This window comes from Osmerus mordax, chromosome 15 (assembly GCF_038355195.1).
Source record: "Osmerus mordax isolate fOsmMor3 chromosome 15, fOsmMor3.pri, whole genome shotgun sequence".
Lineage (NCBI taxonomy): Eukaryota > Metazoa > Chordata > Actinopteri > Osmeriformes > Osmeridae > Osmerus > Osmerus mordax.
The window spans coordinates 7,957,281-7,971,968 of NC_090064.1; the positions used below are offsets into that span (position 1 = coordinate 7,957,281).

A 14,688-nucleotide genomic window follows, 5' to 3' on the forward strand; every position below is an offset into this window, starting at 1 on the left:
TGTCTGTTGGGTGAGATAAGACCTGGGTCTATTCTGTTCTCTTGACCCCGCCTTAAAGATATCTGATCCTTGCGTGGCGGTAGTTGCTCAAAACATTGGACGTCATCTGTTATTAACAGATGATACAAATGTCCCTTTTTCCCGTTACAGTGAACCATGTGTGTGATGTTTCTGAAGACATTCATATTCTTGAGAAGCGTTCACATCCAGCCCCAATAATAACATTCAGAGACGTGATTCTTCTCTTTGACATAGACAGGGGGTGGTGACCGTTTTAAAACCTCACTTCCGTCTTGTTGCAACTATTAATCTGACTGAATATATAATATATATATATATATATAGCTCACCAGATGTATCCAGTGATTGGCTCAGCAGAGTGAATAATTAACCTACTTTCTCACCGTGGTTCAAGTGAGTGGGCTGCTGGTGACTCAGTGTGACGAGGTGTCCCTCCTGCAGTGTGAACACACAATCTCGTGGGTCTGAATCCAGCTCAGCCAGAGGAAGCTGAAGTTCCATCCTGTAGTGCTGTGCATTACTCAGCGCGCCAACCCTCTACCGCCTCCTGAAGATTTACTCTGGTATTGCTACTTGGCGTGAGTGGCATTATGATGTCAATCCCTTACACCCTGTACGTCACTATGATTACAAGCTTTTGGAAAAACAAGGAGAATTTCCAGTGACACTCTCTTGTCAGATTAACATTTGTGCCCCTGATATCTAACTAATTTAGGTTTGTCTCATGATTGATACATAGTTGTTTCCACAGGAAGACACTGTACAGTGAACCGGTCAACCTTTCTGTTGTAAAACGTATGCTGTCCGCTGATTTGAGCTCTAGCAGGCATTGCGACACCTCATTGCATGCTCCCAGTTCCTTGGTAGATAAGGAGGTATCAATGTGCAAACCTGTGCTGTTGAGAAAGCAATGAACACCAGCTGGAATGCAATGACAGGTTCAGACCTGAACTTCCGCATGAAGCAGGAAGCCGTTAGTCAGATGCAGTCCAGCTCAGCACACCCAACTCTGCACATGGGAGTGGTGTGGTGTTCAACTTTGTAATTGTAATAAAAAATAAAAACGACTAAATACACAAAGAAAGCTACAGATACAGCTAGTGTTTATGAACCTGTTATCCTTGAATCGATAAGTGAAGAAGGATTTTAAGAGCTGTCAAAGGTGAGTTGAGCTTGTATTGTTGTTGTTTTAATGGAGTTCTTGGTGTCTGAAAATGTAACGGTTGAGCTCCCAAACACAGTGATGTAAATGTGATCCGCATCATTGACTGGGGAATAACAGTTACCTCTATTTTACAAAAGTGTTTTGTTCAACTTATGTACATTTCTTCAGGTTATGTACAAATTGTTGATGAACATTCCGGTGTAGTGTCTACTTGGCTGAATACAGTACAGAACTCGGCAAGGAATGTACAAGAAGATAACTTTCGGAAGTGTTTTTCATATTGATCAGAACTGTCCTAATGCAGGAAAACTATTTTACTATATTCCAGAATACTGTAATGTCAGTAGGTCCTTTTGCGCCACTTTGGTTGAGACAACTTATATCAAGACTTGACCTGTTTTAATCTATTTTTGTTGCTGTTGCAAAGCCCCAGTGGGTTGAGTGTGTGGTTCTAGATAGATGCTTTCAGTGAGTCATTTGTCACACTTGACTCTGAGCCTTGAGATGTATGTGTGAATCATGTCATTTGAGTTATCCTTATTCTACCAACACAGCTTGAAGAGGTGCCCTCATTTCAAGTTGCAAATGTCATAGCTGGATAGCTGGAGATTTTTGCCAAATGTTCCACTGTGAGTGACAGCTTTAGTACAGCAAGGCTTGATTGACAGGGGCCTCAGTAATGGAAGGCCAGGACAACTTGAATTCATTAAGGAAGGTGATGGACCTACGACTGTTCAGTGGAAAACATCTAAATGCATTTTTCCATAAAGAATGTCAGCTTGACAGCTTGGGTTGTTTGATATAATTATTGTTATACATACTAAACTATGATGAGGTTGGGTTACCCAACTGTACACAGATGATGGATGTGCCCAGAAACTTTGATTGGTCATTTTAACCATATTTGCATTGTTGACACTGGAAATTACAGTTCTTATGGGTTTTCATGCTGTAATTCATATGCATGCAGTGTTTGGTTTGTAACATGAATTCATGCAAAGCTAAATATGGTGTACCCAGGCCATCAACACGTTGTTTACAATATTCGGGATCTATAATTTATACACTGAACTGTATATTTAATAATGGATGAGATGTAGGTGGATGGTGAGGATGTTTACCTAGAGGTATGTTGTAATGACCACTTAGAGCTCCAGTCTGGATTTCATTCTCTTGCCAGTAAAGCACAAGTTCCATATGTGGATTTTCCAAACAGAATCAAAGTAGACGTAGAAAATTTGAAGATGGTTTTCAGAACAATAAAAAAAAAGAAAGGAAAATAAAACAACACTTGCTTTCCACATCCACAAGGATTATCAACTGAAACAATAATCATCCTTGTGTATTTCTGTGGAGATCTTCAAAATATTTTTACAGTACTTACAAGTATCTTTACATTACATTCAGATTGTGCAGAAAGAACAAAATGGCAGCATTCTGTTTTGATCAAAGAATACTATAGAAGATAAGAGAAGATAGATGGTGATCACGGAACAGAGAGGCCCAACTTCAGTCTTTCCATGGCAACTATGTCTGATTTTGCCTTGTGTGAAGCGTCTTTGAGGACCTATAAATGTTCCACGCAAATGTAATGCATTATCATTTCAACTGATAAAAGTTCAGAGCATCCCCGCTTGTAGATGCCTTATCTTTTTTTTACTTTACCAATGTTCTTTACAAAAATCATAAGAAAAGCAATGTTATTAAGATTCTAGATCCAGTGATCCTTTAAAATAAATGTTAGCACTAAATATACAATAACACCATACTGCTTTGGTCTCTGCTGGAAAAACACTGTCCTTGTTAAGATTCAGTTCTTGTGAACACACCAGATTCAAGTTCAGCACTTGACTGTTTGCATTTGTTTACATTCGCTTTTCAAACCCCTGCCTGGCAAAGAGTGGAGCTCAAAGTACAGCTTGTGCAAATGCTACCTGCAGTCGCACACAATTTGCTCCTGCCAATACAATTATGCAGCACCTTTTTTGCAAAACCAAGGACAAAGTAATGTAGCCCTTCCTGTGAAAGTAGTTAATCATCACACTTCTAATTGAACAACTATGTTGCACTAGTTGAAACCTTTCTTTAATTTCTCTGTGCCTGCTCTAATTCTAGTTCTGTTATGTAACAGAGGTATATTTTGAAAAGATGCTGCGTATCAAGGTCTACCGTCAGTGTATTACTTTATACTGCTCACGATGGTCGTGTTTTAGGTTTGCTATATTTCAATTGGGAGACCAAGGCTATTAAAACACCATAAATGCCTGCCAAGCAAGCAGTATTTGCGTATAAGGAGATTGCATGTCACCATTTCCTGAAACCTTCAACCCTGCTTTCAACACCGCAACAAGAAGGAAGTTGCCCTTAAACCACTTCCTGTATTTCAGGGCGCAGTAACGAGACACCTTCATCAAGGGAATGTCTGTATGAAGTCATACCAAGTACATGCATCCATATGCTTACCCCACCCCACCCCCCTCACCATAACCCCACCCCACCCCACCCCCCTCACCATAACCCCACCTCACCCCTTCTATACACACTCCACCACCCTCCCCACACACACGGTTGGTAACAGTTGATCTAAAAATATATATCTACAGTTGAGGCACACATTTAACACCAAGCTTAAAATGGGCTAAACTTCCGAATGTGGAGCAGCCATACTGTCAAAGAGAGTGAGAGAGCTATATTCAACAACAGAGAAGGAGGAGTAGGAATAACAGAAGGAGAAAGTACCGGAAGTCATATATGAGGCTGTGGTGGTTCTTTTTTGAACAGTTAGTCCAGTGGATAAACAAAGCAGTTAACTGGAACTGAACTGAGATCTGAGAGAACCAGCACACACTGGGGTCTTCTGTTCAAAATCTTGTTGGGCTGCCATCACATAAAGCCTAGTAATGCCACCCAATTCATCCATGAGATTAAAATGGCAACAGTGAATATCTATAGTACTCATTTATGCTAAAGAAATTCCTTAAAGTGAGTCATTTGTTCAGATTTATAAGGTTGGTTGTCATAAAGCCTGCAACAGCAGCTTGATGTCTACACAAACATGGCACAGCTTGAATAACGATTGGGTTTACATTTATATGAGTGATGGCATAAACTCCAAGCATATGTACTGATTAGTGTGATTTCTGTTTGCTATGTTAATGTAGCATGCATAACTATTGGCTGGTCTCAGGTGACGGACATCTACAAAACCTATACTTCAAATGAGTACATTAGACTAACATTAAGTCTGACTATTCAGATGGATCAGCTGAGAAGTTTGTTATTACCCCTTCGTGGATTCAAGTAGTTCTCTCTTTGAATGTTTTGTGAAGCACTGCAAGTCTTGACAGATGGAGGCCCGAAGTTATGCATACCATTTTTTTTTTCAGTCTGTGCTTGAGAGGTTGTGCAATAATGTCTAACTTAGCACTACGGGCAACATAAAACCAACCAATGTTTTGGTATGTGTTATGTTATCATCAAACTATAAATCTCCAACTTTCAGCTGAATAATGAAATAGTGAGTGCATACGTTTGTACCAATGTTTGTATCAACCTCAATTCCCAAAAATGAGAGAATTTGCCTATTCTCTACAATCTGGTTATGCGTAACGACAACCATATGCAGCAAATACTGAGTGTTGTGGTTATTACATCCATAGAAGACAGATTGTGACCATAATGATGACCTGTGATAAGTGACTTGTTGCTCTACGTGTATTTACAATGCAAAACAGCTGATTGAGCTCTTTCTTTCCAGATGGATGACATTGATGCCATGTTCAGTGACCTGCTGGGGGAGATGGATCTGCTCACCCAGGTTAGTTAACAATCTCTCAATTCATTAACTTCCAGCAACACATTGTTCAAAAGTAATATTACACTATTACACTGGTCTAGTATTGATTTAGTTACAATTACTACCAGGACCCCGCTGGTAGTAACTGTGGACAGCATTGTTACATTCAAGATAAAAGGCCTTGCAAAAAGGGGGAAAAAAGTCAGTTATTCGCAGACTCAGAATGCTTAACATGTGCTAAATGTGCTGTCCCTATGTTAAAAACTGCACAAGACTATTTCTATTTCTGAATTAATAATTCAAACAAGATTAGAAAGCCACCGGTAAATAGAAAAGTGTTTTTCAGAATCATGTCAATGGCTCTAAAACACAGCATCTATCAGTGAGCCGCTCCTAGCTGGCACACACCACCAGAACAGTGGGAGAAAAACTTTGTGGTTATACTCAAAAACGTAAATTACACTCCTCTTTAAGAGAGGGGGTCAAAAGGCAAACTCATAAACAAGAAACCCATAACTTCAAAGGATTATCATGGAGGGAAGTAATGTTTCCACTATGTACCTTTCTGTCGCTGTACAAAATATTGAATGTCAGACTATTGTATAGTAAAGAATGTAACTTTTATGGTAGTTTTATTCCCCACTTCTTACATAAGAGCATGCGGTTGTGTTGTTGAACGCTGAATTTTCCTGTCTCGTTTTTTTCTCCACACAGAGTCTTGGGGTTGAAGCAGAGCCCCAGAAACCTCCCCCTAGCTCAAGCAAACAAGCTAATTTCTCTGTCGGCTTCGCAGACGTTCACGGTAAACCTCGTTCCCTGGTCCTTACACTCTGTCAGTGTGCTGTTGAAAAGAGGCCAGAATTGTGCAACTTTCCTTTTGTAAGACACTGACTGTTTGCTACCAGTGAACCAATCTGGGTCAGTTTGCTATGAATTACCTGGAAAATTACAGTAGATTAAGATTGAAGAAGGCAAGAAACAATGCTGAAAAGTAGGAAAAGGAATCCATTCTTAATCTAACAAACGGTCTACTGGTTTCTGATCAGGCTCTAAATTTCAGACAAAGATCAATCTACCAGCCAATTATACAGACTCCCCCCATTTCCCAAACCAAGCAGTTTTGAATAGTAGTTGAGTCATGGCACACATATGTTAAAGTGTCCATTGTTCATGTTCCACACCCCTTTCTACCCTGATCGCAGAGTCCCTGAATGAACTGGAGGACACAGACTTGGACGCCCTGATGTCTGGTTTGATGGCTGAAATCAATGCCACCGAGGAGAAAATGTCATCTGAAAAAAAGGAGGCGAAGGAGACCAAACCTGCCCCTTCACATCTGCCCCCCGCCCCGCAGGGTCTTAGCTCCTACCCTGTTCCCTCCCAGGCCATCCCCCCCTCCCCAGAGAGCACCCCCATCGCCACCCCCTCATCTCTCTCCCCACGTCCACCCCCCCACAGCACTAAGCCATCAATGGTGAGTCATTTGGAGGTTAAATACAGCTAACAGCCAAATTGAGTTCATGACTCGAAAAAGGGTCTTTGCACTCAGTGTGGCTTGACATAAATGACATATTTCTGGACTTTTTCTCCTTGTGATTTCTGAAGGAGGACATCGAGGCACAGATCAAAGCAGACAAAATCAAGCTGGCATTGGAAAAGCTCAAGGAAGCCAAAGTTAAAAAGGTAAGCTCCTGTACTAAAGCACCCAGACTCACTGCTTACTCACTGGCCGCAGTCACAGGCCGAGAGGATGAGTGACCAATCAAGGTGTGACCAACCAGAGTGACCAACCAGAGACAGTGACTGTTTAGACTTGTAAAAACAAGGCATTAGTGTGTAAGAAATACATGAGGCTTGTGACCGGAGGTGTTCACTAATAAATGTTTGTGGACAGATAATTCATTACCTTAGTTCATTACAGAGTACATTAAATCACCGAAAAGCTAAATGGCTTGGAAAGAGTTTTTGAATGCTGAGAAAACAGGCTCTTTGTGTCACACACACACATGCATACACACACACACACACACTCCCCTGGTCAGTTTAATCAAAACATCAATCCGAGAAGGGGACACAGACCAGATGCCGAGCAGAGAGCAGAGTTTCGTTCTCGATGGTTTGTGGCATAGTTCTCTGTGGTCTGAGGTATATTCCAACATGCCCTGGAATGAAAATGAAAGCACAGACGGCTGACAGCTTATTTCCGGGACAAATCCACAGTTTGAAACACAACTCCCTTTAAAACGAGAAACGTTTTGAACATGTGATGCAAGAAGTAGTTTATTCTGCCTCCCCCTATGGTAGACAGTTGTCCTTTGTTTTTGCTGTGAGCCTAAGCCAGGGTGAAAGCTGACTTCAAAAAGACAAATCTCATCTATGTCAAGCCTTTCGTAAAATATTTTTACCACCCTCCATTTGCAAACAGCCGTTGTGAATCTCAGGGGTTTCCTTAGACACGATCTGGTAGCAGATGACAGGAAGTGGGCAGAAGGGCCAGACCCTTCCCTAATCCAAAGTGAGCTTCGGTCACAACCTCTTCAAAACAGCAGTTATCTGAGGCTGAGGCCATGCATAACTACTTCCGGTTAAATCAAACAAAAACAAGGCATGGTCTTTTTGATTCAACATTAATTTGTACTGTATATCTCCACACACTCTGCTGCTGTTGTTCTGGAGGTGTGTTGAAGCTGAACACCCACAACAACAATCCCGTGCTGAATGTGATACCTCACGTATTTTCACATGCTGGGATGTCATTGTTATGGTGATGATTCTACTGGAAACCAACCTATTTTTGACACAATGACTAAAGTCGAACTCCTAGACCACACTCTATATTTAGGCCTCTAAATGACAGCCTCTGTGTTGCTGCTAGCTGGTGGTGAAGGTCCTGATGAACGACGGCAGTTCCAAGACCCTGATGGTGGATGAGAGGCAGACGGTACGAGATGTCTTGGATAACCTGTTTGAGAAGACGCACTGCGACTGCAACGTCAACTGGACCCTGCTGGAGACTTACCCAGAACTGCAGCTTGGTGAGTACAGGATCTCCCTCTGGGACACACACACACACTTACACGCTGAACACACATAACGCATGGCACTTGCATACACTGCACGCATGCCCTGAGCACAGACACGCACGTCGCAAACACACACGTGGGCCAATTCTGGATGGGATCTCGGGTCAAGATGATGAACAATGTTTTTATTGGCATGATGACAGCCTTGCTACAGCACTTACAAAACGATGCATTGATTTAACCTCCCAATCCTCATAATTCACACACACACACATTCATTCTTACACCGGGCAGGTGGGTTTAATTTGCCCTATCAGACACAGTCAGTCATCTTCTGTACCGTGTGGAAACACAGTCCTTATGTTCTTTATCCTCCATCATAACTCTGCTGGACCACCACTGATGGACTTAGACCCTGGCTATCTGTCGAATCATGACTCATAGTCTGCGCTCTCTCTTCCCTTCAAGAGAAAGCACGTTTCAATTGCTGTTCGTGTAAATGATTGGGGTATGATCTCTGCTCGTGTATCAAGATGAGAAACAGCCCGCGGGGACGCTTCCCCCTGGCAAACGCATGTTTAGGCCCTGTGAGTGTGACGTCTCCCTGCTCTCTCCCCAGTCTGTGTGGCCACCACCCACACGACACCACTCCTCAATGTAAGTCCTCTGACTCACTGGTATCAGGAGCTGTCTGGTGTGTCATGGTGCTGACCACACTGAGGGGTCACATGACTGCTTGTTCAGACTGTCTTGTCAACAATTACCTGTACACACACTGCACTCAAAAACAGTTTACAGGTATACTTAGGAAACAATCTACTATAAGTCTACCATATTTACGGTATACAAAGAAGTCCCCAACTATTTCATCTCTATTCATCCACAGTGCTCGAAATAAATATTCTGCAACATTATCTGAGTAAAAGGTATAGGTAACAGTGTTGTAGTTGAAAGATGCCGAACATGAACTAGAAGAGTACTGCTGGTAGTCGGCATGTTATGTGCTTCTGTCAAACAGTGTCACAGTTCCGCTTTATGTGTCGCCATAGGGCATCCATATGGTCTCCATTCACTCCATCAAGCCCTGAAACGCGTCATGTGGGTTCTGATGAAGTCTTAAAAGGCTTAGTTATAACGTGGCCCCATAACAGCAGAGGCCCACACCAGCCACTTAATGGACTACAGCCCTGCAAAGTAAATGGGTAGTTCTTATGTCTGTCCACAAGTACCAGCATCTTGTTGGTAAGAAACATGCTCAAACTAAACTAAAACACTCAGAAGTTGGTCCTCGTATTTACAGCATCTAGCTCGTGGGTGGGCGCTGTGGTGGAAGGAGAACCAAAGTGCTCTTAATGTGTCTTAATGAGCGAGTTGTGTTTTACTGCACCCGTTTTAAACTCAGTTTAATCAGCCTTGGCCTGTAAATGGACAATTGTACACGGGTGTAATCCATTTCCAGGGTGTAGTCTGTGATCGTCTAAATGAATGCTTCTTGGTCCTTCCCATAAACTACATCTGGAAAGCCTCTGAAGTGTTTTAGTTTGAACATTTTCTTTTTGTGTTTGATGACATATGAGGGCTAAGGGGTTGGGACCTGTTTCATTGTACAGTAGAACTGTATGTGGCTTGTTACCCTTTCAAAAACTGGTCCTGTAATGATAATACAGGATATGTGTACTTACCATCGTAGAACAGCAACATCCTGCCAACTCACCTTGAATAAGTAAACTAAAGAATATTTCTATTTTGTAAGGCCCATTGGTAATATTGTTTGACTTACTTAAAATATATATATTTTTTTTAATGATATGATCATAGAATAGCAGAGTTTGTTTACTCTAATTTCCCCCTTGACAGAGCGAGGTTTTGAAGACCATGAGAACCTGGTAGAACCGCTGTCTGCATGGACAAGGGACAGCGAGAACCAAGTTGTTTTTCAAGAGCGGGAAGATAAATATGATGTTTTCAAAAACCCTCAGGTAAGAGGTTAAAACATATTTTTCAAAGATATCCCAATGGTTTTCTTGGAATCTCTCTCTATGACTGAAGTTATCCAACTCAAGCACCATTTGGTTCTATTCCATATTTTCTTGTTAAATAGCCATCAGCGAAGACGCGGCTATTTCAGCATGTTTATTATTACAGCAGAGCCCTTTGAAATGTCAGAGTATTCATTCATTATGAACGGTTATGGCTAAAGCCATGTTGATGTTGGCATTGCAATGAATACCTTTTTGTCTTTACCACTGCAGAACTTTTATCTGTGGAAGAAGGATAAGAACACTCTCAAAGAAATGAAAGAGAGAGACAAAGAGTTACTCGTGCAGGTGAGCAAGTCTGACAGGTGCAGGTGCATAAACACGATAGATTTTGACGCAGAGTGACAGGTCACAGTACAACCTTGCGATGACTTGTCTCTCGACGTGCAGGAGAACTTCTGTGGGACCTCTGTCATCGTGCCGGACCTGGAGGGTGTTCTCTACCTCAGAGAGGACGGCAAGAAGTCCTGGAAGCAGCGCCTCTTCCTCCTGAGGGCTTCCGGGATTTATTACGTACCCAAAGGGAAGAGCAAGGTCGGTGGGGTCAAAGGTCAACAGAGGGCAGCTCTGGCCAATCCCAAAACACACACACACACACACATCATATTGGACATTAAAACGACACCAAAAAAACATGTCTACTCCCTATGTATCCAGGCAACATGCTGCCCAGTGTAGTGTTGACATAGGCCTCTGTCACAGCCAATATTTTCAAAAGGGGTGGAAAGTCATCTACTGCAAATATCTTCATCTGATACCTTTTTAGAGACAGCTATCAGCTATCAAGAGACAAGAGAAGAAGAAGTACTGAAGGGAAATAACGTGGTTGTACTTACAGGGAATTATGATTTTTTTCCCCACAGACTTCTCGTGACCTGGTGTGTTTCGTCCAGTTTGACAATGTAAATGTCTACTATGGCAAAGAGTTCAAAAACAAATTCAAGGCACCTACCGATTTCTGCTTCGTTCTCAAGGTAAGGAACAGGAAGGGGGACTTAATTTCTGGAAATTGAAGACAACGGCACAGGACAGACAAACGGAGCAGCTAAATATAGCAGCAGTACTTTCCTTCTTCATGATTACAATTGACCAATTACAGTGACTACCTCTTCGATAATCCAGTGGTATCACGTTTGAATTCATACACATTAGGAATGATGCACTGCAAGCATTTGTATGCTAATCGATGTGAATGGTAATTGTTGTGCAAAGTCGTGTTCACGCGTTCACTTCTGTCACAACAGTTTTGCTGTCGCTGTGGTAAACCGATCTGCTTTTCTTGAAATAAACTTTATTAAATAGTTCCTTCATTTGAAGAAGTGAAAACTGAAGGCATTCCTGGCTGATCAGTTCTGCAAAATATTGGCTATTGAAGTGGGAAAGACATTCACGTTTCTGGTTTACAAATCCAACACATGGATCACTAGAGTATTTGTTTCAACCTTTGTCATCGAAAGCATTGAGATACATTATCTATTCGTCTCCAATGGTTTGTCTGTATCACCACAATCACAGAAAGGGAATTGAAGCGTTTTGCGGATAATCTTTTAAGGACCTGAAACTGTTCTTTCTTTTCCCCCTATCGTTTTGAGAACACTTGAATCAGCAACTACCATGAGTCTAGATGGCGAGAAACAAAGCCGAAAAAAGCTTAGAGAAGCAAGGAGACGGAATTGCTTTCATTGAAAGACAGAGCCCTCGAGGCTCAAGTTGAAGGATCTGTACTGGAGTGTTACCTTGCCAACAGCCAGAGAAGATGACCTCACTCAGTCAGAGAGGACAGTTTGGAAACCTGAGGGAAGGTTCCACAAGGTCTCACATACCCAGGTCATCTGAGAGTAGCTAAAGGCCTCTCTTTAAAATGAAATGAAATTGAGCCAGGGAATCCATCTGCAATCTTTATTGCCTTACTGTGATGAAGACAACATATGGATGCTGGATCAGTTTTTGTGACTGGACGGTCGGTGCATGTTGAAGCAGTTGACATCCCACTGACATCACACTATGCTGTGGCTTGATGAGTAAATACAACCTGAATCATTAGCTGTTGAGATGAGAGGGAAAAGTGTCCCCCAAATGTTTTTAAAGCAGACTAAAGCAATTGCTTGGGTCATGGTTTAGAAATCATTCTAGGCACTTTCCGCTCCTTTGTGGTGGTGATGGGTACTAACAGGATTGTCCACTTAAAATGTTGACTCATAGCAACCACAGTGAGTTGGTAACAGCCCTGAAGCAACAACAAGGACTTTATTTTCTCTCGCAGTGCCAATGTTGTCATGAGATAGACAATTATATCATGCACACTGGAGCTCTTGAACTCCAGCCAGATCAGCCTTCCCCCAGTGTTTTGGATCTCGCCCATGTTGCTAAGGAACTGTATCAAAACTGAATGAGCTTGACCAGGTTTCCGTGACCCATCACACAGGGAGGAGCACTGTACAGGATCACCACGCCAACCCTGGAACTAGGCCTGCTTCTCCAAATTATTTAGAATAATAATGAATGCATTTAGCAGATCACTTTCATCCAAAGCAACATGTATGACATGACGTCCTAACTGATTTCACTTGTTCATATCTTCCCAGCACCCACAGATCCAGAAGGACTCTCAGTACATCAAGTACCTTTGCTGCGATGATGCCAGAACCATGACGCTCTGGGTGACTGGCATACGGATCGCCAAGGTAACCTCTAGACACACAGTACTGTGCAAAAGGTCTCCCCCGAATGTTGTCGTAGCTGTTTGTGTGTTTGGCATTAGTTTTTGGATAAATTTTTTCAGTTTTTTGATTTCATTAATTGATTTGGACTTTTTTCACAGTTTTGCTTGTGTTGCATGCTGACAGTTGTCTACATGTTTTTTCCCCAGTATGGCGTGACGTTGCTTGAAAACTACAAGACTGCTATGAAGCAAACAGCTGTTACCTCAGCATGGACAAACCTTGTCACTTCCTCTTCCTCCTCTCCCTCGACCCCCTCTCCCACAACCAAGGGTAAAAACAAACTACCCGTTTTTAATATCCATGATCACGTGGAGAACTCTTAACTCCTACAGTATAAAATACCATACGTGAACATGTGTGTGTATGTATCTGTTAAATTGCATCCCATTATACTTCCTCTATTCTTTTCCTCCCCCAGCCAAATCCTCCAGTCAGGCCAATGGACACGCAACCAAGCCGTCTGCCGAACCTGTGGTCAAGGTGCGTCACGACATCAATAACAGTTCCGACCTCACGGAAGTTCATCCGACATACTGGATGTGCGTCTGTGTTATGACCTGTGCTCAAATAACCCATGGATGTACTGTGTTTTGTGCTTGTTCAGGTGGCAGCCAGCATGGCCCCTCCGGCACCCCCCCCCCCCTCCTGCCGAGGTCCTCCCGCCGCCCCCCCCAGACCCGGTGATGCCCCCACCTCCGCCCATGGCCACCAAGACATCAAATGCTAGCATGCGCAACAAGAACCGAAACGTCCCCCAACCGCCTCCACGGGCGGACGGCCATCCTCTGCCTCCTCGGCTCCACCCCCACCCCCACAACGACAGCTTTGAGGCCCCTCCAGACTTCCTCCCCCCGCCTCCCCCAGCCCCAGGCTTCAGTGCTCAGGGCACTGGTTTCCTCCCACCTCCTCCCCCTGTCTGCTCCCTCCCGCCCCCGCCGCCCGACCCTGAGTTTGACTGTTTCCTGCCCCCTCCGCCATCTGACGCCTTCCCACTCCCCCCACCTCCTCCCCAATCCTCCCAGCCTTTCATTGGGGGAGGAGCCCCGCCTCCCCCACCCCCTCCTCCTCCCCCCCCCGCCGCGGTTCCGAGCGGGCTGCGGCCGACCAAGGCCGTGGGGAAGATGCCCCCCGCTCCCCCCAAGAGGACGACGCCTCAGGCCGGGGGCGGAGACGGGGACATGATGTCAGAACTGATGAAAGCCATGCAGAAGAAACGCGGCAATCAGTAGCCCTGGAGTCGGGATCGCTGGACATGTTCAGGAGCCACACGTAGAAGCATTGAGGGCTCTTTGATTCGAACGTGTCACTGTGTCACGCAGAGCTTGAAGACGCTCGTGTTGGTTCTATGTTGTCATCTTCTGACATTACAGAGGGTTACGGTTACACTTGAACGTTCGCATGAATCAAGTGAAACTCAGAACTCGGGTAGCTATGAACAAAGGGACATAGGTTTGTTTGAGGTTTTCGAAGACATACAGGGAACTCCTGCAAGAAAGACAGGATTCATTGAATTATTTTTTTTATAGATTTTGAAACTAGACACTTGTATATGTGGATTATGTCTACCTGAATTTAAACTCCAAAAGCTTTTTATTCGACTTTTAATAGAGGCAATGCAATTTTTTCTTAATTGAATACTTGGGAGATACATTTCATATGCAAAATATTGGTACCTGTACAAACAGTATTTTCAGGCATTTATGGGATAGGAATATGTGTAAATACTGTAAAAATGTGTTAAAACCAGTGATATGTTGGACATCCTTATGATTAAATATTCAACCCCATTCTCCTTTTGGATCTACTGCTGACTAAATAAATATTCATTTCAAAGTGTGCAGTCAATTCAATACTTGTCTTAACGCAGATCCGTCATTCAGAGCAGCTGCTTTCAACTTTTTACTACCACATATCACTATGG

General features: G+C 43.1%; 1 protein-coding gene across 1 annotated transcript; it reads left to right on the forward strand.

Annotated features, from left to right (window-relative positions):
• The first annotated feature begins 936 nt into the window (after positions 1–936).
• On the forward strand, positions 937–14,592 carry apbb1ip (amyloid beta (A4) precursor protein-binding, family B, member 1 interacting protein). Its single transcript, XM_067251747.1, is given in 15 exon segments — positions 937–1,183; positions 4,944–5,003; positions 5,697–5,784; positions 6,185–6,456; positions 6,588–6,665; positions 7,858–8,017; positions 9,863–9,984; positions 10,258–10,332; positions 10,435–10,578; positions 10,908–11,018; positions 12,630–12,728; positions 12,914–13,037; positions 13,186–13,247; positions 13,372–13,398; positions 13,400–14,592. Coding segments are annotated over 14 exon segments (2,019 nt in total). The 5' UTR covers positions 937–1,183; the 3' UTR covers positions 13,997–14,592.
• Positions 14,593–14,688: the final 96 nt, after the last annotated feature.